The sequence below is a fragment of the Vulpes lagopus genome, chromosome 11 (genome assembly GCF_018345385.1).
Source record: "Vulpes lagopus strain Blue_001 chromosome 11, ASM1834538v1, whole genome shotgun sequence".
NCBI lineage: Eukaryota > Metazoa > Chordata > Mammalia > Carnivora > Canidae > Vulpes > Vulpes lagopus.
Genome location: NC_054834.1, coordinates 66394064 through 66419284, shown reverse-complemented (window position 1 = coordinate 66419284; position 25221 = coordinate 66394064). Strand labels below are relative to the sequence as shown.

Genomic DNA, 25221 nt, shown 5'->3' with positions numbered 1-25221 from the left:
TGGGCAATTTTCCATCTCCTTTTTTTATTGAAATACAAAAAGTGCAAAGGTGAAATACATGATTGGTGCCAAGGAAGTCATTAAGTGTGAATGTGAACACTTGATTCACAGTACTCTCCCCTCCCCCCGGGTACAAGTCCAGTGGGACAGGGTACAGGAGAAAGATCAAATAGATCCACGAGGCTCCCCAGTAAATGGGGCTGTGCGCAACACCTGGTATACAAAGGAGGGCAGAAAGCAGAGGCCCAGGCTCGGGCTACAGAGGTGGGGACCGACAGGGAACCAGCAGCCACTCCAGGCCCCCAGGGTCCTGAAAAGCTAATGTCCTGGGGAGACAGCTCAGGAGTCAGGACCCAGGCCACACCCATCTCGCAGATGGGGCTGGTCTGGCCAATAAGGGCTGCATAGTACAGGTTCTGGCCAAGGCTGTGAGGGCAAGGCCACTGAGCAGGTCCTTCCCTCTGCTACCAGGGGATAAGGCTGCAGGAAGTGGGGTTCCCAGGGTTCACCAGGAAGGCATGTAATTCTAAGAGACACAGTTGGAATGAGAAGTACCAATCATCAGGGTCTGGGTTTTCTGAGAGACGATAGGGCCCTGGGGCCCATAGTACCCTGCCCCAGCGGGTTGATTGAATTAGCAAGGTCTCCATTCGGCCCCTCCAGGAGTCCCTATCTGGCAGAAGAAGCCACAGATCCTGAGGCACTGAGTCGCTTCTGGCCAGAGACTAGTGTGACCCCACAACAGACCTGTCCACAAGAGTTTAAGCTGAGAATCTGTGCAAGTGGGAAGGGAGGGAAGGCAAAGCAGGGGGAGCTGAGACTGCTGGTCACTGGCCCAACCAGACACGGGCTTCTGGGTAGGAATGGGGTGTCTAATACCCCAAATGGATGCTGGGACTCAGCCGTTATCACCCTGGCTGCCAGTTCTGGCAGACCAGGGGGCTGGAACACCCTGGGGGCTGTATCACTTGAGAAGGGCTGACCCAGGATGTGTGGAAGAGAAGGAGGCAGATGTAGGAAGCAGACCCCGGCCTTGCCAGTCCCTAGCTGTGTCAACACCAAGGCTAAACCATTAGAGGGGAGGACAGCTGCAGGTGCACGAACACAGGCCTTCACCCAAGCAAGGGGGTGCTTCTGCAGGGCTGGCCCTGGCCAGCTCAGCTCCGCTGCTTATTCCCCAGCAGCCGGGAAGGGGAGGACCAGCCCCAGCTACCAGCCCAGCTGGCAGTGATTTAGGCATCTGTAGTTGCCAGGAAAAGAGAGGCAGGAGAAAGTAGGTAAGCAGTTGCTGGGGCCAGTCTTTTTCCTGCTGGAAGAGCCAAGGCCAGCTCTGCAGAGCCTGGCAAGGAGCCAGGGATCCAAGGAGGCAGTGAGAAATATAAGGCCAAGAAAAACGTCCCGTGGTTATAGCGAGGCCTCCAGGGCTGGCGAGGTGGGCTGGACAGAAGGGGAGGAAGAGCTGCCCGGTCGGTTGGCCCCAGCTTCCAGCTCCCAGGGCCTCATGGCCCCTTCCCGGGCAGGAGCCCCAGGCTCCTGTAAGGCTGAGGCCAGGAGGAAGAGTCCCAGTCGGGGCTCTCAGAGAAGGGGCAGCAGGGCAGGACTCAGAGCCCCCTGGAGTCAGGGCTGCGGAATAATTCCCCTTGGTGATCCAGAAGGAACTTGGTGAACGTGTTGATGGGATTAATGGCCTTGAGGGTGATGGCAGCATCCTTGGCCCACAGTAGGTTAGGGCCGAAGACAACAGCCAGGTTAGTGTTGGTCATCTTGTTCAGGTCAGAGTGAGCAGAAATCTGTGGAGAGAATCGGGGGGCCTTAGCAGGGCCAACAGACCCGCCTCCCAGACCCGGGAGCAGCAGGGGTGGCAGCTCCTCCCCCGGCCCTCTCCAGGTGAACAGCAGAGGCTGAGGCCAAGGTCTCACCTGCACCAGGAAGGCAGTGAGGAAACAGAGCACCTGGTAGTTCTCCTCAGGCAGTGTCCGGAGCACCTGCAGTGTTGCTTCCACTCTCTGGCTCTCATCAATGTCTGCAAGGGACCGAGGCCCAGGTCACGGCAGCCCACAGCTGAGCCGACAGAGGGGAGGGGAGGCCAGAGGGGAGACCCCAACCAGACTTTCCTTGGAGGACAGGCCAAACCTGCCTGCTCTAAGTCCAGCCCTGACCCCAATTCAGCAGAAAAAGCACAGAGCTGGGGAGGGAAGCAAGGGGCACTCACTGAGGAAGCCCACCACATGGGGGTAGAGGTCAAAGGTGAGCAGGGGCTCAGGAAGCTCCCGGAGGAAGGTCTTGAGGATGACTGCTGGCAGGTGCAAATCGTTGTACTGGTCGAAGTCCACCGGCAGCCCTGGGGGGAGGGGGGAGAGAGGAGCTGGGCCTAGCCTGGAGGTTAGCAGCCCATCTAGAGGCCAAGCAGCCCCACTTCCCAATTGCCTGCAGCCACGGCATGAGCCTCTCCTCCCTCGGAGCCTCTTCTTACACAGGCCTTCCCTCTTCCTGTGTGACGAGGGGACCGGGTAGAATGGGGCCCCCCAGCACACACCACAGTTATCCCTCATCTCTGAATGAACCTGAACCTGGGACCCAGAAGCCTAACAGAGGAGGCAGCAAGCCTGGGATAGCCAGGCAGGAGGGGGACCCATGTAATCCTACCAAATGCCACAGAACCTCTGACAGGAACAGAACAGGGGACCCTTGTTTATAGGGGAGCAGAAGACAAGCCCCTCCCAGTCCCATACATGCCCCCATCCCCCACACACACGATCTATACTGGCCCTGCCAGGCACACCCCCCAGACCACTCACCCATGTTGTACTTCTGCTGGACTTCCCGTACAACTTGAGTGTTGGCTGACCTCCGGAAAATCCCCTCAGTGGTGAGAGCTGGGAAACAGTGGAGCCTGGTGAGTCTTAGCTCTAGCGCAGCGTATAGACTCCCTGACCTGCTCTGTCTCAGGGTGCCAGGCAGGGTCGATGTGGGCGCTGATGCACGTGGAGCCTCTCAGCCCTGCCCGGCAGGTTCCAAAGGGGAGTCAGGGTCGGGGCTGAAGGGGAAGGGGCAGGTCCTTGAGGTCCTGTGGCCAGCGGCCTTGGCACTCACCATGGGCCTGCAGGTAGGCAATGGTCTCCCGGAGCACGAGTGGGATCGGATCCTGCTCTGGGTTCTTCTCCTGGAGGCTGTTGGGAACGAGGGCAGTGAACTGGGTCTGCAGCCCTCTGTGGTGCCCACATGCCAGGCTCACCCACCTCTCCCATACTCACTGCTGCAGCGAGACCCCAAACTGCTGGTTGGGCAGAGGGGGCCGTGGTGGCATGGGCTTGGGGGCCGTGGCAGGGCTCTTCTGTGTGGACTTGAGGAAGTCATCATACCTTGGGGAAGCAGATGGGAGGATCAGGCGCCCAACCTGACTTTGGAGTTGCCTTGTCTGTCAAGCACTGACTGTGCTGTTGCACATGGTCACTTCACTCGACCCTCCTAGTGTCCCCGCCTTACACCCGACAAAGGGCTGAAGAGCTGCAGTCATAGAACTCTTTAAGTGACAGAAACAGGATCTGAACCCACTCTCTCTGACCGTGTCCGCTGTCTCTTCATCATTACCTCCACTTCCTCTGCTTACCCTGGGGTTCTCAAGGCTCCCTCTCCCCCTGGTTGGCACATTCTACCCACATCCCCCAGCCTGACACACATGTACACCGTGCCCAGAAGGCACATGCAGTCCCTGCCCCCGCCTCACTTGAGCACTTGGCGAGGGATCCCCAGTTGCTCCAGCTTCACATGCTCACTCAGCTCACTCAGGTAATTCACATAGAAGATCTTCTGCCCAAACTTGAAGCTGCCGGCAGAATAAAGGGCATGGGTCAGTGGTGGGCCCATTTCAGCAGGCTTCCACCGTGCCCTTAGTAGCCCCCCGAGATCAGGAGAGCCCCCAAATGGCCTGTCCCTGGGATGCTTGGCCTCCTCAGGTATCTTGTTCAGAGTTCCAAGGGAAGCATGGGGAGGCCACTGCCCTCCCCCATCAGCCCGCTCACCTGATGATGGGCTTAAAGAGGATGAGCAGGGTCTTGATGAACATGGTGGGGTGCACGATGTACAGGGCCTTAATATTCTTCTTGTACCTGCAGGGAGGGAACAGGAACCCAGCAGTGGGTGTGGTGGGAGTGGCACAGAGCAAGGTTCTTAGTGTCTTTCTGATCTATGTCCTTGGGGAAGTGCCGTGGTTGTCCCAATTTACAGATGAGGAAACAGGTTTAGAAAGGTTAAATAACATGAAACGTCACCGAGCAAGTAAATACAGACATTGGGATTTAAGCCTAGGATGTTCCAACTTCAGATTCTTTGCTTCTACCCAGGTGGGGGCAGCTGGCTCCCCCTGGCATGGAGCGAGCTCCCGAGCCAGCAGAGGGCAGCCCCGGCCCTGGCAGAGCTGCTGGTTCCCAGGCCACCTGCCCCTGGGCCCCAACACACTTGGGCCCCAACCCACTTGCGGTCAAACTCGCGGTAGGCGTCCCGGAGCCAGCTGAGGGAGGGCTTGTTGTCGCTGGTCAGGCCATGGTGCAGGTAGAGCAGCGTGTAGTCACTCTCCACATACTGGTCCAGGGTGTGCTTCAGGTACCTACAAGAGAAAAGCCCCGCTCAGCCCTCCCTCGAGTCAGGAGGGGCCCCCTGCCTCGATCCTGTGCCTGCCCACCAGCCCCTCCCCTGTGCTGCCTATTGTGGCTAGGCTGTGTGGAGGAGGTTCGGGGTAGTGGCTGCGCTGGGCGGAGGAAGAAGCATGGTAACAAACAGCCCTGGTAACAAACCAGGACACCAGGACTGGAACTGGAGCCCTCTGTAGGAAAAATGAGAGTAAGACTCCCTGCAGGACTGCCCTGAGTTAATCATGATGACGACAATCACCGTTCATCGATATTTAGCTTTTCGTGTCTGTCTGCCAAGCAGTCTGTGTACAAAGATGAGCCCTTCCCCATAACATTTGGGGCTGAGATTGTCCCCTCTTTACAAATGAGGGCAGTACAGCGAGGCTCAGAGAGATTAAGTGCTTGTCCAAAGTCACAGAGCTTGTGGTGAAGCCTGAAGATGAACTAACCCCAAAGTTCACCCTTGACTAAAGGGTTAACCTCAACCTCAACCTCCCAACACAAGCCATAAAGAGAAGATCGTGGTGGCCAGAGGATCCCCATCCCTGCTCTAGTCACTGGACCTTTCATGGACAAAAGAGCCACATCTCAAGTTCCCTATGTTCACAACGCAGTACCTGCCACCTGAACACACACATACAGAAGTATTGAGCCCGCCTGAGGTGGGAAAGTATGAAGGGAACAGACAAGAACTCCAGGACAGGAAAGGAGTCCAGGAAAAGTCCTTTCTGGTTGGCCAACCACTCCCAGGCCCCAGCACAACACTACTCCAGGCTGGGAGGCTGGGCATCCAAGAATGCTAAGGACCTCTGAGGGGAGGTAGGGAAGGAGGGAAAGTGGGAAGGTATCCAAGGATTTGAATAAGTGCTCAGATACTGCCTGACCTAACCCAGAGAGGGTATCCTCAATCATGGTCCGTGGATGCTGATCTCGGCCCACACAGGCAGCCATATGAAGTGTTAAATGCTGGACTATTACTGTGGTTCCAGTCCTTACTGCTACACGGTAATCTAGCCCTTGTACCTACTGAGTACTCTGCAGCTTGCAAAGAGCTGTCACATAGAAGGATGGGCTTTTGCAACTATAAAATAGCAAAAATTGTAGTGAAAACACACTCCTCCTTTGCTAGATGTTATGGCCTTTTGGAAGGCAATAAAGTGATGTTTATCAGAAGCTAAAAAAATGTTCATACTCTTTGACCCTGTACAAACATATCCAGGAAGTTACCCTAAAGGAACAATCAGAAATGAACAGAAGCATTTTTTGTAGAAGGCTGTTCACTGCAGCCTGTTTTATAATGGAAAAAAGATTTTTTTGAGCAGTAAGCTAATAACTGTCCAAAAGTAGAGAATTGGTTAAATAAATTACAGGCCATCTATAAATAGAATAACTCACAGGATGTTTCCGCAGACAGAACCCATCCGCGAAGTTAGGTGTCAGGAGAGCGGTTACCCCTTGGGGTAGTGGCTGTATGAACAAAGGGAGGCTTATGGGTGTGGCTGACATGGGTATATGCAGTTTCTGAAAAATTCATCAAGTAGTATGACAATTCACTTTTCCGGACACATGTCTGCCAATAATATGTTTTTAAAAAGATGTCTTTTGAAGAGTGTTTAGTGCTCAGAAGGTAACGTTATGTAAGATACAGAAGTGACTATACAAAGATCTCTTTAAGTTATAGAAAAAAAATAGGTAAATACATGAAAATAGTGGTTTTCTCTCTGCGTGGTAGGTTTAGGGAGATTTTTATCATTGTCTATATTTTTTCTTTATAACTACTTACGTTTTTCTAAATCTTTGAAATCTGTAATACTTCATTTGTGTATACGATGGCATTTCAGGTGTATTCTCTTACCTAATCCTCACAACAACCCTGGGAGGTAAACACAATTCTTATTTTTATAGGGCTCAAAAGAAACCTGTCCCCAAACACATAGCTAGTAGAGGCACCATGAAGTTTAACTGGGCTTCTGAATCCAAGCTTTTTCTTTCAGCCCCCTAGATGTGGCTGGACAGTCAGGAAAGGCCAAGGCTGTGATCATGGGGCTGATCCACACTGAAAGTGCTGACCTGCAGGCTGGGTGGGGGCAGGGAGACCCAACCCAGGAAGGGATGCAGGACAGACAGGATGGATGGTAGAGGGCTTCCAGAAGTTGGGAGGAAGTCCCCGAATGGTACAGCCTCACTCAGCAAGCTCTCTCCTGAAAACTGGGTGCTTTCCCATCTTCTTCCTCTGACTTCCTCCCACTCGCACTATTATCTGGCCAGGAGTCTGTCACCTGCCAACTCAGACGCTGTGTTAAACCAGAGGGTAGGGTGTGTGACTCAGCTACCCTCAGGCTGAGCTGCCTGGCCTGTTTCTGGCTGGGCCACGTGATGCGCCTGAACAAGGCTCTGCCTGCCTGGCCAAGGGGCGGCAGGAGATGGGCTCCGAAAGCCTGAGAGAGAAGTCACACAAGGCTGGAAAGCCTCAGGCCTGGCTCACCAGGACTGCAGACTCTGTACTCAGGACCTTCCCCCTGGCCTGTCCCTGACCTCTCACCAGCCCCTACACACACACAATCATTCCGGATCCCAAAGAGCTGGTATGGGCAGTGCAGACACTCAGTTTCAGGAAACGCTTTAAAGAGACAAGGAAATAATTGCAAGATGGTAACTGGACACACATGAAGACACCTCAGAAGTTCGTTACGACTCTGCCTCCATGGAGGTCCTGTACCTCCGTGCCGGGGGCCCACCGGGGGCTCAATAATGAGTGCTTATCAGAACAGGATCTGTCAGGGGCATGAGGGGGCTCAGTCGGTTATGTGGCCAACTCTCTGTTTCAGCTCAGGTTATGATCTCAGGGTCATGAGACGGAGCCCCATATCAGGCTCCACATTCAGCATATAGTCTGCTTGTCCCTCTCCCTCCGCTCCTCCCCCTGCTCTTGGCTCTTGCTCTCTCTCTGAAATAAATAAAATCTTTAAAAAAAGAACAAGGTCTGTCAAAGTCCTGCTTTCAATCAGCTTTCGGACCGGCATCAGATTTCTAGACCAACCAGGGAAACCTGGGTGGCTCAGCGGTCTGCCTTCGGCTCAGGGCATGATCCCAGAGTTCTGGAATCAAGTCCTGCATCAGGCTCCCTGCGGGGATCCTGCTTCCTCTGCCTTCTCTCTGTGTCTCATGAATAAATAAATAAAATCTTAAAAAAAAAAAAAAAAGGATTTCCAGACCAACCAGAGCTGTTGTATATTTGCTAACAGAACCCAGATAGATACAAAAGCCAGTGGTACCAAATTTGGCACAAAATAACACTATCCATGTAAATGATCAACAATTGCAACCACAGCAGAAGCACCACATCATCATAATCAGTCCTCACACATGGACAGTATCTTACTGTGTTCAGTAGCGTGTTCATGTGCAGGGTGTCACCCCTAGGAAGAAGGGCTGTGTTTTGCAGGAAAAGTGGCTTAAAGAGATGAAGCCACCTGCCAAGGTTGCAGTTTCTTGGATTAGAAATCAGGACTGACTCCTGGCCCGGTGTCTCCCCAAGATGTAAAATATCTCCCCCCGGAAGAAGAGGGGAGGCACCGAGGGAGGTAGTTTGATACCTCTGGGCTGGAAGTGATGGTAAAGAGAATGGCATGAGGAGGTACTGGGGATCTGGGCACAGGTCTCACCACCTTCCCTGTGGGTACTCACCCCAGGAGCTTGCTATGGTCCAGCTGGTGGCTCGGGGGCATTCGGCAGGCACTAAACACAATGATCTTCCGCCCGTACTTGTCATCTCCTAGGTGTGGAGAAAGATGGAGCACGGTGAGTGGAAGATCCATCGAGAGAAGTGGGGTGAGGAACTGAAGGGTGCCAGGCTGAGAGACCTGTACCATGCAGTGCAGGGGCCAGAGCGGCCGAAGCAGATATACCTCTGGGCAGCTGTCTGCACTCAAGGCTGTGCCACTGAAGAAAGAAGGACAGGTTGCTCTCAGGGCTACTGAGTTGGGGTCTAAAAAAAATAACATAACTTTTTAAAAAGTCACACCTGGTGGAAACACCCACATGCCCATCAGTGCGTGAATGGATAAAGAAAACATGGTATATCCATGAAGTGGAACATTGTGTGGCCATAACAAGGGATGAAGTACCTACAGATCCATGGCTACATTGTGAATGAACCTTGAGAACATTATGTAACTGAAAAAAGCCAGACCCAAGAGACTGCCTATTTTATGACTCCATTTATGTGAGTTATCTAGAAAAGGAAGACCCACAGAGGCAGAAAGCTAATTAGTGGTTGCCAGTTGCTGGGAAGAGGGGAGATTAGGGATGGCTGCTTATGGTTATGGGATCTGGCAAGGGTATGGATGAAATCGTGGGACTAGACAGAGGTGCTAGCTGCACAGCATTGTGAATATACTAAATACCACCGATTGTACATTTTAAAATGGTTAACTAAAAAAACTGAGTCACACCCACCAAAGCAAGACCATGCTTGGGACACCTGGGTGGCTTAGCGTCTGGCTGAGCACCTGCCTTCAGCCCCGGAGTCCCAGGATCAAGTCCCTGGGACTTGATGGGGCTCCCTGAACAGAGCCTGCTTCTCCCTCTGCCTGTGTCTCTGCCTCTCTCTCTCTCTATCTCTCATGAATAAATAAATAATAACTTAAAAAAAATTTTAAAAGCCCATGCTTATTCCAGAAGTGCCCCCTCTGAGCAGCGTGTATTTGGAAAACTTCTTGATGCTACCTTCTCAGCAAGCCCAAGGCCACGGAGGACATGGGTGTGACTACTTAATGGTCAAGTCTCATTTTTCTTTCCTAAAGAACACGGAGTTCAGAGGAGTTTGTAATGCTCTGGGGAAATGCTCATTTGGCTGTAATCACTCAGGGGTGTTCATCCAAAACTGGTCACTGTCTGATGGTCTGATCATTTGGCTTTGTCAAGAAGGCAGGGAGCTTTTGACACATATGCTACTGCTCTCCAAGATAAGATGCTCTTCCAGGGTCACCACAGATCAGGGACCCCCAAACAAAGCTTGGTGAGGACAAGGCCTGGTCCCCACTCACCCATGTCCCAGGAATCTTCCCTACATCTTTATCTCTACGCCTCTCCAGAGACACCAAACCACACTTGCCTAATCCCCACTGCTTCAGAGGCAAATGAAAATACTTACACAACCCATGAAATGCATAGAGGCTGTCCTCCATCTACCTCTGAGGACTAAGGACTCTCTCCCCCAATGGCTTGCTGAGTGTCCTTCTCCATATTTAGTAAACCACGATCTTGATGCTTCTCGGTCATTGACCTAACCGAGGAGTCAGTACTTTTCCAAAGTGGTTGCCAAGGCCCTGACTGACCCTTTTCTGCAGAGCTGGGGCAAGACTCATCAGAGGAGCTGAAGGAGGTTTCTGGAACGAGGGCAGCATGGCCCCAGGCCCTGGTGGCTGCACGGCTCGATGCTTTGGCCTGATTTAGCACCTCAATTCCAGCAGTCTGACTACCATGTCCAACCTCTAGATCAGGCCCTCCAACCGTCTTTAGAGAACTATGAACACCTACCTGCACCCAATTCTCCTGCCTTGAATCCTCCTTTCTTCCTGAACTTCACCCCAGATAAACAATCTGGGCCCCCTGCCCTGTAGATGTTCTTTGGAATGACTCACAGGACTCTCCAGGTTCATACCATGCACACTTCCAACACACATAGGCTTGCAACCCAGTCCACATCAGGCAGCTTTAGGCCTCTGGTATTTCTCTCGCCAGAGTCTCAAGACAATTCTGCAATCCTCCTCCAGGCTAACTCCTTAGAATCCTTAAGACTCATTCCAGGCATAATCTCCTCCCAAAAGCCTGTGTCCTCTCCTCCCCTCAGAGAGGTTAGCTGTCCCTTTCCAGGGTTCCCTGTTTGAACCATCACCCAGCTCTGTTGTGATATTTTGACTCTTCTGTAGAACTGGTTATGTGCCTGTCTCCTCAACTGGCTTGTGAGCAGGAATTGTGTCTCATCCATCTTGGAAACTCTCATGCTGGTCCAGAGCCCCGCATGTGGCAGATATTCAAGAAACGTTGGTACCCTGCACAAAGTCACAGGTCAGCATTACGTGGTATGCATGGTTCTATTCCAGAGTTTGTTCACAATGATATCTAGGTTATGAGACTGTTCTAGACAGTTTCCCAAAGGCTGGGACAGAGTTTCTCCAGACTTAGGAGCAGAGAAGCCTCTGCAAGCACATCTGAGAAGGTGCAGCTTCATCCAGCAGCAGGTCCATTTTAAAGGAACAGATGTCACCTGCTTTCTTTCATACCCTTGTCTAGACCCCAAGGTGCTGCGTTCCCTCCAGTCCAGTGAGGGTGGCTCTCAGGCCTGTTCTGATCTCTTCCCATAGGCTCTGAAAGCAGAAGGAAGACTGGCGGGGCAGGAACAGAGGGTCAGTCTGGCCAATCCAGCCTCATGCACAATCTGGAACCTCAGAAACCTCTGGGCCTTCTGCCATGAGTCTTTGAGGGGAGGAACATCTGGCTACTCCCCTCTAAGCAGAGGGAAGGCCTGGAACATAGGGGAAAATGCAGGGAGGAGGATTGGGCATTCCAAACTATTCTTTTCTTTTCATCTTACCCCCCAACAGAGGCAGCCCTCATTGGCTGGCAGATTTGAGGACTTGGGCAGGACAGGAAGTCTGAGCTCACAGGGCTCTGGAATTTAAAGAGCTAGTAACTGGTTAAGCAAGCAATTGAAGTGAGGGGCCAGGGGCCCGTGGCTCCATTGCTCAGCTGGCCTCAACACCCCATAAACAGGAAACTTTGAGTTCTCAACCAGGGCTCCACCGAGGAAGGCCATGATGATAAATGAAAAATATTACAAACAAAAATGCACATTTACACTACAAAATGCACATTTACCCTAGGAGAAGAGGTCCACTTGCTCATATTCTCAGAGAGGACTCTGACCAATTCTTCTTTTTTTTTTTTTTTTTTTTTGACCAGTTCTAAGAACCACTTTACTGGACTGTGTGCTCCCTGAAGGAGGTAATGTGTTCTTCCTCACTGAAGAACCATGGGACTTGCTCCTGAGTAGGTCTTCTAAAAATGCACGTTAAGTCAGAATGGGGATGGGGGCAAAAGGAGGGTTGGTGAGGGGATGGCAAGACTCTCAGACAAGGAACAAGATGCGGGTCAACCCCTGACCTCCCCTCCCTGGAGTGGAGTCCCATTGCTCAAGTTCTTGGGTGGCTTGGCATTTGCCAGCAGATGCAGCCTGGGGGAGGAGGGCTCGATGAGAAGATGTGACATTTGTGGAAAGCACCAGGAAAAGAACAGCTGCCTGAAAAGGGAGCCTCTGCATTCCCCAGATACCAATCAGGAACGCTCCCAGGGTGGCCTGGGTGTTAATCAGCAACAGTGCAGTCCTCCAGCAGGCATTCTGGGAACTGCCAGACCAGCCACCACCCGCCCACAACCTGCAGAGCAGGCCAAGGAGATGGGAGGTGGGGGCTGGGGCACCGTGTTGGAGCCGGCTCACACATTTGTTAAATTGTTAAATGGTCAGGAATACCGCAGCCAGTTGACATCATGGTGGTGCTTGAAATCTGCTGTGGTAGAAATTACAAATGCTACAAATAAATAATAGCCTTTTTTTTTTTTTTTTCCTTTCCAGAGAGCCAACTGTTAAACGTTTACCAGCACACCACTGGAAAGAACTCCTTTGGACTGAGTCAAATCTGACTGTGAAGCATGACAGCTTCCACCAGCATGAAGAACACAGGCTACGGAGGAGTTAGGGACATAACCCATCCTCCATTCCAACATGGGCTCTTTCTCAAGTTTCCAATACCGGGAAACTGGCCTCCTAGGACATCACCATGGTCTCATCAACGACTCCTGCTCTGATGGCACCAATCCAAACTCTTCTCAGCAGTCAGAGAGGCAAAGCCATGGGGCCACCACCATCAGAGGGGCCCCAAGCCAGCACTGAGGATAGGCCATGGCTCACAGCCAGCACCCCCACCCCTACCCCCAGACATGAGCTCCATCCCCAAGAGCCCCTTTCCCTTTGGGATCTAGATGTGTCCCCACACAGCACCACCCCGTCAAACCTCTTATAAACCCTTTGCTACTTCCGGCTCCCAGATACCACCAGCTCCCAGCTCCCTGGAGTGGGGCTGCAATTAAGCTGGCCCCACATGGCCTCCACCAAGAGCCCTTCTTGATCCACAGCCCAGAGGCCAAGCACAGAGAGCCAGGAACACACCTACCTGGCTGGGCCCCCTCAGGCTCATCACACCCTGGGGAAACAGAAACATATTGCAGCTCTGCTTGCATTGGGGAAAGGGCTCACCCAGTGCGGGGTAGGGGATGTGTCCCCCCCTGCTCTGCCTTGTATCTTGGCCACATATGCCAGGAGGATAGAGACTACATTACATCACATCAGATAACCCCCCAATGCCCCCATCAGGCCCATTTCTGGAAGTGAGGAGAGAAAGTTCTGAATCTTTGGGTGACTCTCCTATGCCCAGGTGAGGACCAGACCACGAAGGAAGTCTCAACCTTGCTTCTGCAGGGGTAAAAGAAATCATAGCTAAGGCCCCTGACTCAGACCAGGGCAGGCACCAGGAACACAAATCCCATGGAAACATCTCTGACATTACAAGCAACTCTTTCAATTGCCCCATCCCTCTCTGAGCCCAGCATTCAGGAGAGAGAGAGAGTTCCCTGTGGCTTCCCTATGGCCAGAAGTCTCCAGGGTCCCTTTAGCCAGCACCACTGTGCTCCAGGGCCAAGTGCGGCCCAGCCGCCTTTGCCCACCCCATTCCTCAGAGCACAGCCATGCTGTCACCCTAGCTTACAGTTGTCTGTCCTCAGAAGTGGGGACAGACAACCATTAGGGAAAAGACAAAGCATCCTACCACTCTAATTTCCTCTTTCAGCAGTATTGGACCTTAAGGGCAGAAATCAGTCACCAATATCCTTGCTTCCTCCCCTGCTCTAGGTCTCGCATTATGAGCAAGAGTGGAAGCTCACTGAGGCCAAGACCCAAGCAGGGGCTCCATACCCACTCTCAGCAGGGTAGCACAGCTGCCAGGAAGGTGATCCTCCAGGGGGCCATGGAGGAAGCTCTGTTATTCCAGACTTCCTTGGAGGTAGGGTTTCTTCCAAAAGGAACTGGTACCTCTCTGGTCCCCAGTAAGTCATGGGGTAGAAAAGCTGATATCAGGCAAAGGCCACTTATTCAAGGCCAGCTATGTTCTTGCTCTCAGCTAGGCCCTGACAGACATTCACTATTGTAATCCTCTCAGTGACCCGGTGAGAAAGAAATGAGTTCAGAGAGCAGAGCTGGAAATCAAGCCACTTTCTAACTTCAAAGTCACTAAGTCACACTGCCTCCCACACACCGTCGGCCAACAGAGACAAGAGAGTCATAGGTCAGGATGTGGTTGCAGATGAAGAGACCAAGCAGTCATCATAATCAAGTCTGTGATTTTTAAAAATGGTGCTCAAGAGCCCCAGGATCAGGGGTGAGACTACAGAGTCCATACCCGCCCCTCTCGGCTCCTGCCCCCGCCCTCTTCCGCTTCTTCCCCTATGGCAAGAGGGGCTGGCTTCTGGAAGCCATGAGGGCAGACCAGGAGGTAAAAGATGCAATACTGGGTGTGCTCACCTGCCACCTCCACAATCTGGTGCCGGGCGATGTCGTAGTAAGGGTCATCCCACTTCAGGTGTGTAACAGGTTCTGGGGAGCTGCTTTTGGAGTCATCTGAGGAACACCGAAAGTCAGGGGATAATCTGGGGGGCTGGCAGTGGTCTCCCTGAGACTCATGCTCTTTGATCCACACCCCACACCCCCAGTAGGACTTGTGCTCCCAGCCCCATCGTGGAGCTGGTCTGCTTGCCCTGCTTGTTCTCCTGGGGTCTCCCTTCAAGAGGAAGGGAATCTTCCCTTCTAAGGCACATATGGCTGCCTGAGATCCAGAAGTGCCTACCTGACTTGGGAAAGTCGGGCATTTCGTCTGAGGGCCAGTTCTTCTCATCAATGGAGGCTAGCTTCAGCTGGTTCAGAGCCTGGCTTGTGTCATCCAAGTTCAGGTCATCCTGCAGCTCTGAAAGCGGGTCCATGACCAAGCCTGTCCCCCACAGCGTCACTCCACGGAACCTGAGGAGAAACCTGGGGTAGGTGAGGCAAGTCAGGGATGCCCTCTTTCCCCTTGTAACTACTACAGCAAGCCCCCACTCTCACTCACAGTGAGGAAAGCTCTCACTCTTTCCTCTCCTGTTTCTGTTCCTCAACACCTCTCATCCTTGCCAAGAGCTCCATGTAGCCCTGGGTTCTCCACAGTGTAGGCATGTTGCCAGAAAAGACAGCTGGGGCAGAGGATGGCACAGCTCAGTGCCTGCCCTCAGGTCCTCCAGCTGGATAGGGACAAGCCGTGCCAGGCCCTGTGCTGCCCACTGCCCATGTAGGACAGGCTCTGTGCAGGCCCAGCTGCAAGGGAAGAAGTCCATGCTCCTCTCCTCAGGGGTCAGAGAGCACAGAAGCTTCCCAGGACCCAACAGTTACAGAGTAGAGATGTCCAAACCCCATTTGTGAAAAAGGTTAATTGTAGCTCTGGCTATTCCACCCCTCACTTTTGGCCAGGGGAGTAGGAGGTGGTGAGAGACTACAGGGTCCCAGGAAAAAAAGGCCATGGTCAAGGTGCCAGCTGGGTTTGCCCCAGGATGGGAACATGAAAGGATGGAATCTGCAGGCTCTTGGGGGCTCCCGAGCCCACTCTAATCCCCAGGGAGCTCCTGATGCAAGAAGTTTCAAGGTGGGAAAGGTCAAGAGACTGCCTCAAGGATTGGCGAGCACAAATGGGAAAGGGAGAAGCCCATGGCATCCAGGACAGGGCTGGATGGACAGGGGCCTACAGCTAGGGCAGACAGAGGGAGAAGAGCCGACTCTGGAGCTGGGTTTGTCCAGGTCTGGGGCTGACAGTAAGGACGGGGCTGCATGAAGCCAGAGGGCAGTACCTTTTGCCTTGGGCCTAACCAGAAGCCCATCCCCCTCCCATCCCAAACTCACCATGTGGGTCAGGGAGGGGATTCAATCCACTCAGTCCAACCCCAGCCCACTACATTCCTGGAGCCCAAAAATGACATATATGGTAAGAGAATTAGCAGGACAGATAAAGAGTGAAGACAGGACTGGGCACGGGGGGGGGGGGGGGGGGGGGGGAACTGCCAGCTAGGATCCAGACCCCAACACCTCTGGGCTCTGAGGCCACGTGACAACCTCCAGCACACATCACCTCACAGCCATAGGCTCTGGATGGTAAACCGGCTCCCTATGCCTAGCAACGGCCACCCTGTTACCAGGGTAACCACGCTGATTCAGTGGCAAAAGCCATTCCAAGCTCCTGAGCCAAAGCCAAGCAGCCAAGTAGCCAAACACCCATAAAACAAAAACCAAAACCCCTTTCTCTTCCTCTCCTCTGGCCTCTGATCTGCTATCCTTACTCACTCCTGCTGCATACCACCAAAGTATAAGTCCCTTCCATGAGTACAGAGAAAGATGACCCTCTTATTCGGGAATGCACTTCTCTCAGTGAGGGCTGCTGTGCTCCACACCCCTTTCAAGCCTCCAATGCAGGCAACTCTAATTCTTGAAGAATCCACTTCTGATTCATCCACAGGCTCCTTCCCCCATTCAGCCAGATGGCTGTGAGTATTCCCCAAAAGAGGACTCCACTGGGTAACAGGGACCAAATTCAGCTCACAGTAACCCTTGTTAGGCCTGAGCCTTCTCCCCATGCCTTCTCTTCTGTCACTGCCCAGGCTTTTGGTGCCCATTAGCCCTGCCCACAGCTCTCCCAGAGAAGCCTTTCTACACACCGTGGGTGCCTGACGCAATGAAAAAGGCATGGAATGAGGCATACGGAGAACTGCTTGAGTTCTCCTGCTTGAGCCAATAAGTTGCAAAGATGCCTAGCAAGTCTTTTTCCTAACTGGATTTAAATGTCCTTATCTATAGAAACACAGGCTCCTCCCAGAAACATAATTCTTCAGTATTCTAAAACACTTGCACTAAAGGGAACAAAAGGATTAGGAGGAACAGCTGCGAGTGGAACTATGGGTGAGGGAAAGAGGGACACATCCTTCTAAAGGGGAGCTGAACTTGAACTCCACCTCTTTTCCAGTAATTCCTGCACCATTTTGTCTCTTCTTCCAGAACTGACCCCTCCCCTATCCCATCACACCCCCAACCTTTTCCAGCAAAACTAATCAGTTGTTTCCAACCCCCAACCCACAGCTGCTGCTCTGTGAGCCCTGAAGTTTAGGTCCTGCTCAGTGTGAGGGGCAGGGAAGTTGACTCAGGGAAACTCTAATATCAAGTGGTGGAAATGAAGTATCCTGGCCGCCTAAGACTCCAGTCACCTATGAGCTCTGTTCCACTCTGCGCAAAATATTCCTTACTCTGAGATTAGTATTTCCTTTCTCATAGGTAAGACACCTACTTACAAAAATCTCTGAGAGTCATTTCAGGCAGAGGTCCTAACCTCTGGGCTTCTCTGAAATTCTGATGAAATTTGTGGACTTTTTCCCTAAGAAAAACCAGCAGGTGCATGAAATCTTCTATGCAATTTTAAGGAGTTCACAGGTCCTCTGAGAATCCATTTAAGAATCCCTGACCAAAAAAAAAAAAAAAAAAAAAAAAGAATCCCTGACCATTTCAGCCCGTGGATGCTGTCATTTGTTGAATGAATGAATGAATGAATGAATGAAGTCATCTCCTAAATGGAGAAGGGAACCAGTATTTGTTGAGGGGCCATATGGCACCATAAAGTAGACAAATTACCTTTCAACTTCCCAACAGCACCAGTGAGGTTTATACTACTAAGCCCATTTTACTGTTTGAGGAAAGTGAGGACCAGAAAAAATAAGCAAATAGTTTAGGTGGGTCAAGAAGAGCTTGAGAAGAGTCAAGCTTTTAATCTATGTCTGCATAAAGTGGTCTCTCGATGCTGGTCAATCCCTCAACACTTTTCTAAATGACTGTGATCTCGAAAGTGCAGAGAAGGGCCATAAAAACACAAAGTAAAGCCTCTCCCCCAATCTTCACGAAGACCTGAGATAACAACTTGAAATCGTATTCTCTGGCATTCGGATCGCCTTCCTGGTTGCGGCTCCAGAATTGCGAAAATGCAAATCCCATGATACAATAGCAAGGCTTTGAGCTACAAGCGCTTTGGTACAGAGCTTCATGGTTTACAAAACCCATACTGGGTGTAATTATCCCATTTCAAAGACTAAGAAATAGAGACGAAAGCGTGGCAGGCTGGAATACTTCCCCCAAATTTCTTGTACTTAGAGTTTCCCCAGATCGGACCAAAGAGACTTCCCCTTCCCACGGACTTGCTGGAAGACTGCGATGGGACCTGGACTCTACCCTAGGATTTTCTCCTAGTGCAGGAGGAAAGCAGCGAAGGAGCCGAGGTCTCGTCAGTGCTGACCCGGGAATGGGGCTGAAACCCCGCAAGGGGAAAGCCAGGCTCCTAGGCCCCATCCCATTCCTGCTCCCATCCTCGGATCCCCTCGGACCATCCCCCTCCGGACCCTGTCCCTTCCGGTGACCTGTCTAGTCCCTTCCTTTTTCCCCCCCACCACCCAGGAAGACCCCGCGCCCTGCAGCTCACCGTGGTCAGGCACTGCTCCCTCTGCCACGCCTGTCAAAGCTCGGCTAACATCCGGCTCCGCGGTAGAACGGGAACCGGCCCCTCCCGGGCTCCTCACTCCCCAACCACTTCCGCCACACCTCCAACCCACTTCCGGCTCGCTGCCCGGTCCAAATATGGCTTTCCAGGATCCCCGCGCACTTCCTGCGCTTGCCAGTCTAAGGGCGGAGGGACGGGGGGGGGAAACGGAGGGTGACAGCATAATTATCCGGCCCGTCCCTCCCAAAAGGAGGCGATTGGAACCATTAGTTCCGCTTTCTCTGATGCTGGAATCCCTGGTGGTCCTCTGGAATCCTGTGGTTCTCTTTGTTCTCGGACAGAGTTCTGCCTCGCCCGTATTCCCTAATTCGCGGTTCCGTACACCAATGAGTCTGACTCTCAGGATTCTTTCCTGACAGGAAATTTGGAAGCCAATGACTGTTTCCGGGAGGAGCGGAATAGAAGACGTTCACTTCCGGCGGAAGGAGGCTTTTCTGGAGGGGATGGAGGAGGCGGAGGAGTTGCTTTCCAAGGGCGAGAGACTGCGGTTGGGTTAGTCACCTGAGGTGTTTCTGACCCCGGGCCCTGGCCTTAGATAGACCTGACGTTCCCTGCCTGGGGAACTCTCTGCCTCAGGTCCCTTTCCTCCCTAGCCCGGGATCCTCCTCCGGTGCCCTCGGAAGTCTCTGGGGGCTCTAGAGTCCTCGAACCCCCTCGAACCTCTGATGGGCCCACGTAGAGCCCTTTCAGGTCCCTCAGACTGCCAGAGCCTAGCCGGATCTGCGGTTTCTCCCCGCACCTGTCCTGGCCCTCACGGCCTTTTGGGCCGCCCCCTTATTGCCTTCCCATCTCCCTGCAGCCCCCGACCCGCGCCTGGGCCTGGACTTGGGATGGATCCCCTCTGGACAAGGCTGTGCTCAGGGCCTCAAAGACTTCCCGCCCGAGCCGACCCGGGCCGTCCTCGCTCTGCAGAGTCTCCCCCGGGGCTTGGCCCTTGGCCCTTCATTCGCCGAGGAGCAGCGCTTGGGGGTCTGGTGTGTCGGGGAGCCCCTGCAGCCGGGACTGCTCTGGGGGCCGCTGGAAGAGGAGTCCGTCCCCGAGCAGAAGGACGAAGGAGTGAAGCCACGGCGGAAGGAGGTATTGAAGGATAGGACTTGTCTTCTCCGTGACTGAAATTCTGGAAGAGGTTCAGCCATTTCTGGACAGCTCTTCGGTTTGTTAGAAGAAGCAGGGTATTTCAAGAGACAGGCGACGACAGTTTTGCCCCTTCTCTCCAGGACTGCCTCTTCCCCTCACTTGCAGTAGTTAAGGAATCAAGGTGCAAAAGGTTGCTGAAAGTTAGATTATAGAATATATTATATGTGATACGTATATAATAGGACATAGTGTCAGCAGTGATGAAAGCCAAGAGCAAAGGTATTTGGAATAAAAAAAAAAAAGCCATGAAGTCAAATCCCAGCTTTGTCACCTAGCCAGTTAAATGACATGTCTCATTTAGCCCATTTGTAAGATAAAGGGATGGCGGTGTCTTTTATTTTCATCTTTCAGGGGTATGTGGAGCAATAGATGAAATAGTGCAAGTAAAGGGTTTCATTGCATAATAAGTCTTAAAAAAGAAAAGTTGTTGTACCTCTTACTACTTTTTTGGTTTGGAGCTCACTAGAGTGCAGTAATGTGTTCAATTTAGTAGTTCTCCACACAGTGGGAGGGTGAGGAGGGGTATAGTCTTTTGATCCCTACTGAGTGAAAAATCAGACAACACAGTCCTGTAGAGGCAGAACCAGAGACCATTAGCCTTCTAGGGGCTTCATATTAGATCTGTCTCAGGAGAGGTTACATCCCTTTTCTCCCCCACCTTGGTCCCCCCCCCCCCAAACACATGGGAGAAGGACTCTTATTGGTTTATTTCAGGACGTGTCACTAGGCCCATGGGGAGACGTGTGTGCTTGTGAGCAGAGTTCAGGCTGGATCAGGTAAGTTACAGGAGAGTATGTAGTGAAGATGGTCCTTTGAGGCTTTTTGTCATGGCATGAGTTGGAACCAGAAGCACCCTGTAATTCCCCACCCGGTGACTTTCTGCAATGAGGGTTCCAAAGGCATGGGGTCTTTAGGACTCAGACGGCCCAGAAGCTGGGGCTTCAGGGAGGGACACTTGAAGAAGGTCTCCTGAGCTAGTTCTTCCTCTGCTTTGCAGTTTGGTGCAGCGGAGCAGGCTGGAAAGTGAGGGAAATGTGGCGCTGGTGCGGATCAGCGAGAAACTTCATCTGCAGGTGTACCGGATCATACTGCCAGGCTTTGAGTTGCTCCTGTGGCCCCAGCCTCCCTCTGATGGCCTGAGCCACACCCAGCCCAGGCTAGAAGAAGAGGCAGCCATGGCTGTGCTGACAGAAGTGGACTCTGTGGTACAGCAGGAGGTGGACTCCCCAGGGGAAGATGCAACAGAACCTTGGACAGGTACATGGGAAATAAATGCTGGCTTCCCAAATTATCACCCAAACAACCTATTGATAAGACAAAGCAAAGCTATGACCCAAGGAGATACAGGAGAACATTATAGAGTCTTAGTAGGTTTTCTGAGTGGCAAGGGTAAAGCTTGAATATTTATTGAAATTTTGAAGTCTGGTATAAGGCGTGTCTTTCAGTGTGTAATGGGGGCGGGGCTTGATCAGGGTTGAATAAGAATCATGAGATAATAGTTTAGGATCCATGGACACAAGGCTAGAATTTGCAGGCAGGGGGCTCAAAAAAAAAAGAGTCTTGGGGTATAACCTGTCATTTGATGCTTTCTATTGCAGAGTGATGGGTCTTTTCCTTAGAATGAACACTATCGGTATTTGCAACTTTTATCTTCTTGAGTAAGTTTTCTGGAATAGTAAGGTCATGTTGATGAAGATAGCAAATTGTGTATAAGGTTTCCAATTTCTTACATTTCTTCTACCTGGGATGGGGGTGGAGGTTCTTTTATTTTCAGATGAGCTAAGGTGAGGACGTGGTAGTCTAATTCATCCTAAGTGTGTGTCTCCAGAGGCATAATAGGGGCCTCTGGGATAGCCCTCTCTCAGACTATCCAGAGGTTTGGAGGACCATGGTTCCCAAGAGTGCTTCCTCAGGAGGCACCTGAGACTGGGCATGAAGATAAACAGAGCATGTGGTTCATGTTCCAAGGGAGGGATTGGCGTCATTGCCACTCCTGAAGTTCAGGGGCTGAGTAGGAGGAGACAGGTATTCATATAATTTCCTGGTGACACCATTGCTACCACCTGTTACAGTTTCTACTAACCCCAGCACCCCATTCTTGCCTTGCAGATCCTGGTCACCAGTCACCCCCCAGCATCCAGGCAGAGAGTATGGTAGGTCCTGGACTCAAGCCCCAAACCCAGGATCAGCTTTCCAAGGAGACCCAACTGCTTGGCCCGCTCCCTCAGGATGGCAGCATGGATGAGGAGGACCCAGCCCAGACACAGATGCCACCTGAATCTCAGAGCAGCTCTGCTACCCAGCAGGGCACAGAGAGCAATGAGTCCAGTTCCTCATCCTCTGCCAGGGACAATCAGCTACGTGCTTATGTGATCAAGAAGTTACGTGGTCCCAGTGGTCAGTGCCCACCCAGAGAAATGACCTCGGAGCCCAGGGCCCAGCAGGCTGGAGAACAGCAACAACCTGGCTTCCCAGCATGTTTGAGGAGCCCTCCTGGCCCAGCAGGAAGCTCCTCGAAACAGAGGCGACGGTACCGGTGTGGGGAATGTGGTAAGGCCTTTCTACAACTGTGCCACCTGAAGAAGCACGCATTTGTGCACACGGGCCACAAACCCTTCCTTTGCACTGAGTGTGGCAAGAGCTATAGCTCAGAGGAGAGCTTCAAAGCCCATATGCTGGGCCACCGTGGGGTGCGACCCTTTCCTTGCCCACAATGTGACAAGGCCTATGGCACCCGGCGAGACCTCAAAGAGCACCAGGTGGTACATTCAGGTGCCAGGCCCTTTGCTTGTGACCAGTGTGGCAAGGCTTTCGCCCGCCGGCCTTCCCTGCGGTTGCATCGCAAGACCCACCAGGTGCCAGCTCCCCCTGCCCCATGCCCATGCCCTGTGTGTGGCCGGCCCCTTGCCAACCAGGGCTCCCTGCGGAACCACATGCGGCTCCACACCGGGGAAAAGCCTTTCCTGTGCCCACACTGTGGCCGTGCATTCCGCCAGCGGGGCAACCTGCGTGGGCACTTGCGGCTGCACACGGGGGAGCGTCCTTACCACTGCCCTCACTGTGCTGATGCCTTTCCTCAGCTCCCTGAGCTTCGGCGCCATCTTATCTCTCACACTGGGGAGGCCTATTTGTGCCCTGTGTGCGGGAAAGCCCTTCGAGACCCACACACACTGCGTGCTCATGAGCGCCTGCACTCAGGGGAGAGGCCCTTCCCATGCCCACAGTGTGGCCGTGCTTACACACTGGCTACCAAGCTGAGGCGCCACCTCAAATCCCACCTAGCTGACAAGCCCTACCGCTGTCCCACCTGTGGCATGGGCTATACCCTCCCCCAAAGCCTCAAGCGCCACCAGCTTAGTCACCAGCCTGGGGTACCCACCAGCCCACCCTCCAGCCCACCCTCCATGCCACCCGCTGTTTCTGAGCCCACTGTAGTATTACTGCAGACTGAACCAGAACTGCTAGACGCATGCAGGGAGCAGGACGTCTCCCCAACACAGGACGTCTTTGAGGTCACCATTTCGGAGAGCCAGGATAAGTGCTTTGTGGTGCCTGAAGAGCCAGGCCCCACGTCCAGCCTGGTGTTCATCCATAAGGACATGGGTTTTAGTGCCTGGGCAGAAGTGGTGGAGGTGGAGACGGGCACCTAACCCCCTGCCCCCGCCCCCCCCGGAGTACTATATAAAGCTAGTGTTTTCTAGCTGCTGGATGTCTGCGTCTGTCCTTGGGTTGCATGTTGGAGTCTAGTCTATTCTGAGAAGCAGATCAGGGATTTCCCTTCCTGTTTATGGACTGCCACATTGTTTCCCAAGACTATAAGGTAATCCTGTTCTAGGTTTAAGAACTTTTTATTGACTTCAGTAGAGTTTGTTCTGCTTCCCTCACCAGGAACTCCTCAAGGCGCTTGTTCTTTAAATATGGCGGAAGTGACCACACCCAGTAAGGTAGTCAGGTACCTGGCAGCACTATTGCCCTACTGTGTGCTTAGTGCTGGGATCATCACTCCCACCAAGCTCCCTGAGGAGCAAGCACTTCCATTTAGAAACCAAATGGAATGACTTGAAGGTTAAAAGGCCAGAGGCTTAAAAAAACTAGATGCTGAGTTCAGGTTATAGCTCACTCACTGTTGTCTCTAACTTGAGCTATAGGTGGTTTAGGTGGCCACCATCCCAGGGCTGTGAAATTGGTTTTTTTTTTTCTTTGTTGATAGACACCAGGCCAGCTGGAGGCAGCTAGGGCCAGATCTGGACCCTTCTGAAGACCTGGACAAAGGCAACCCTATTGAGGGAAGAAATGGACACAGGTCTTACATCAGCTGCGGACCTGCACCACACTGGGTGCCAGGATGCAGCTGGGAGCTAGACTAGGGTGACATTCTCTACAGAGCTTAGGATCTGCTAAGGCTGGAAGCACTGGACAAGAGTTTGCAGAGGATCCCTAGCTAGTGCTATATGGATGTGTTAGATGGGATGGTTTAACTTGGTCTGGGGCATCAAGGACACGTCCCAAAGGAATAATAATGGTAATAAATACTCAGCCCTTACTGTGGGCCAGTTGTTCATGTTTATATAATCTTCATAGCAACGCTGTGAGGTTGGTGGTAGTAGTATTCAGGTTTTACAGATGAGGAAGCAGCTTTGAGTGTCATGCTCAAGGTGGCACAGCTACTAGGTAGCAGAGCCGAGACAAACTCTCAACGACACTGCAGCCCTGCATCTCACTCATGATCTGATGGATGAGAAGGTGGAGGTGGTGGGAGCTGCACATGCAGCAACCCTGTGGTGAGAGCCCGGGGGATGTGAGCAACAGACGAATGTGGCTGGGGCAGATCACACAGGCCTTGCTTCAGGATTTGGGACTTATTCTCAGAACATTGAAGAGTTTTGAGAAGGGGAATGACATGACTAGATTTGTGTTTGAAGAGGCCTCAAGGATGGATTGGCTGGTGAGATATGGTTGTGGGGAAATCAGTTAAGGCTGCTGAGGTGATGGGGAATTGGGTGGTGGCAGTAGAATTGTAGAGAAATGGAATCATTCATCAAACGTGAGCACTTTCTGCATGCTAGTTAGGGATATGGCATGGGAACAGCCTCTGCTCTCTGAGTTATATCTGCATAGACGAAATGTCAGATGATTATAAATATAGTGAAAAAAAGTCATGCTGGGGGAGAGGATAAAACTAGTGTAATTTTACAGAGGGAGGTCAGGGAAGGCCTCTGATAACGAACAGGAGCTGGGATCTGAACTGTGGAGGAGATGAGCCACATTGATGTCTGTAGGACCTGTATTCCAGGGAAAGAGAACAGTATAGTATAGCAAAGCCCAGCGGGTTCAAACAAGAGCAAGGAGCAGAGATCCCTGGGTGGCTCAGCAGTTGAGTATCTGCCTTCACCTCAGGGTGTGATCCAAGGTCCAGGATCAAGTCCCACATTGGGCTTCCTGCATGGAGCCTGCTTCTCCCTCTGCCTCTCTCTCTCTCCTCTGTCTTTCATGAATAAACAAATAAAATCTTAAAACACACACACACACACACACAAATGAGCAGAGTGGCCAAGGTAGAGGATGGATGGAGGTAAGGGCAGGTTGGGGACTATGGGCCATGGTGAGGATTTTGGGCAGATAGATTCTCTGAGAGAAGTGACAATTCATGGACTGAGGGAAGGAGGGAGAGCTGACTACTGGTTTCTGACTTAGCATGTTAAGTGACACTGGGGTGAGAGTAAGGA

At 52.3% G+C, this 25221-nt stretch overlaps 2 protein-coding genes across 3 annotated transcripts; one reads left to right on the top strand and one right to left on the bottom strand.

The window, feature by feature from the left end:
• Positions 1 to 7: 7 nt before the first annotated feature.
• Positions 8 to 18435, bottom strand: ARHGAP1 (Rho GTPase activating protein 1). Of its 2 annotated transcripts, none has more exons than XM_041773899.1 (13): positions 18281 to 18435; positions 14591 to 14760; positions 14269 to 14364; positions 8319 to 8406; positions 4475 to 4606; positions 4023 to 4109; positions 3728 to 3826; positions 3255 to 3362; positions 3094 to 3170; positions 2799 to 2876; positions 2213 to 2341; positions 1920 to 2023; positions 8 to 1790 (listed from the first exon to the last, which is right to left on the bottom strand). In XM_041773899.1, exons 2-13 carry the CDS (start codon positions 14721 to 14723, stop codon positions 1602 to 1604), a joined length of 1320 nt encoding a protein of 439 aa, XP_041629833.1. In that variant the 5' UTR covers positions 14724 to 14760; positions 18281 to 18435; the 3' UTR covers positions 8 to 1601. The 2 variants fall into 2 exon arrangements, with proteins under 2 accessions (XP_041629833.1, XP_041629834.1); XM_041773900.1 differs by having other exon boundaries at positions 14591 to 14772; positions 18281 to 18411.
• Positions 18436 to 18781: 346 nt separating this feature from the next.
• ZNF408 (zinc finger protein 408) lies at positions 18782 to 23195 on the top strand. Its single transcript, XM_041722113.1, has 5 exons — positions 18782 to 18850; positions 19158 to 19435; positions 20210 to 20271; positions 20493 to 20752; positions 21605 to 23195. Exons 1-5 carry the CDS (start codon positions 18802 to 18804, stop codon positions 23143 to 23145), a joined length of 2190 nt encoding a protein of 729 aa, XP_041578047.1. The 5' UTR covers positions 18782 to 18801; the 3' UTR covers positions 23146 to 23195.
• Positions 23196 to 25221: the final 2026 nt, after the last annotated feature.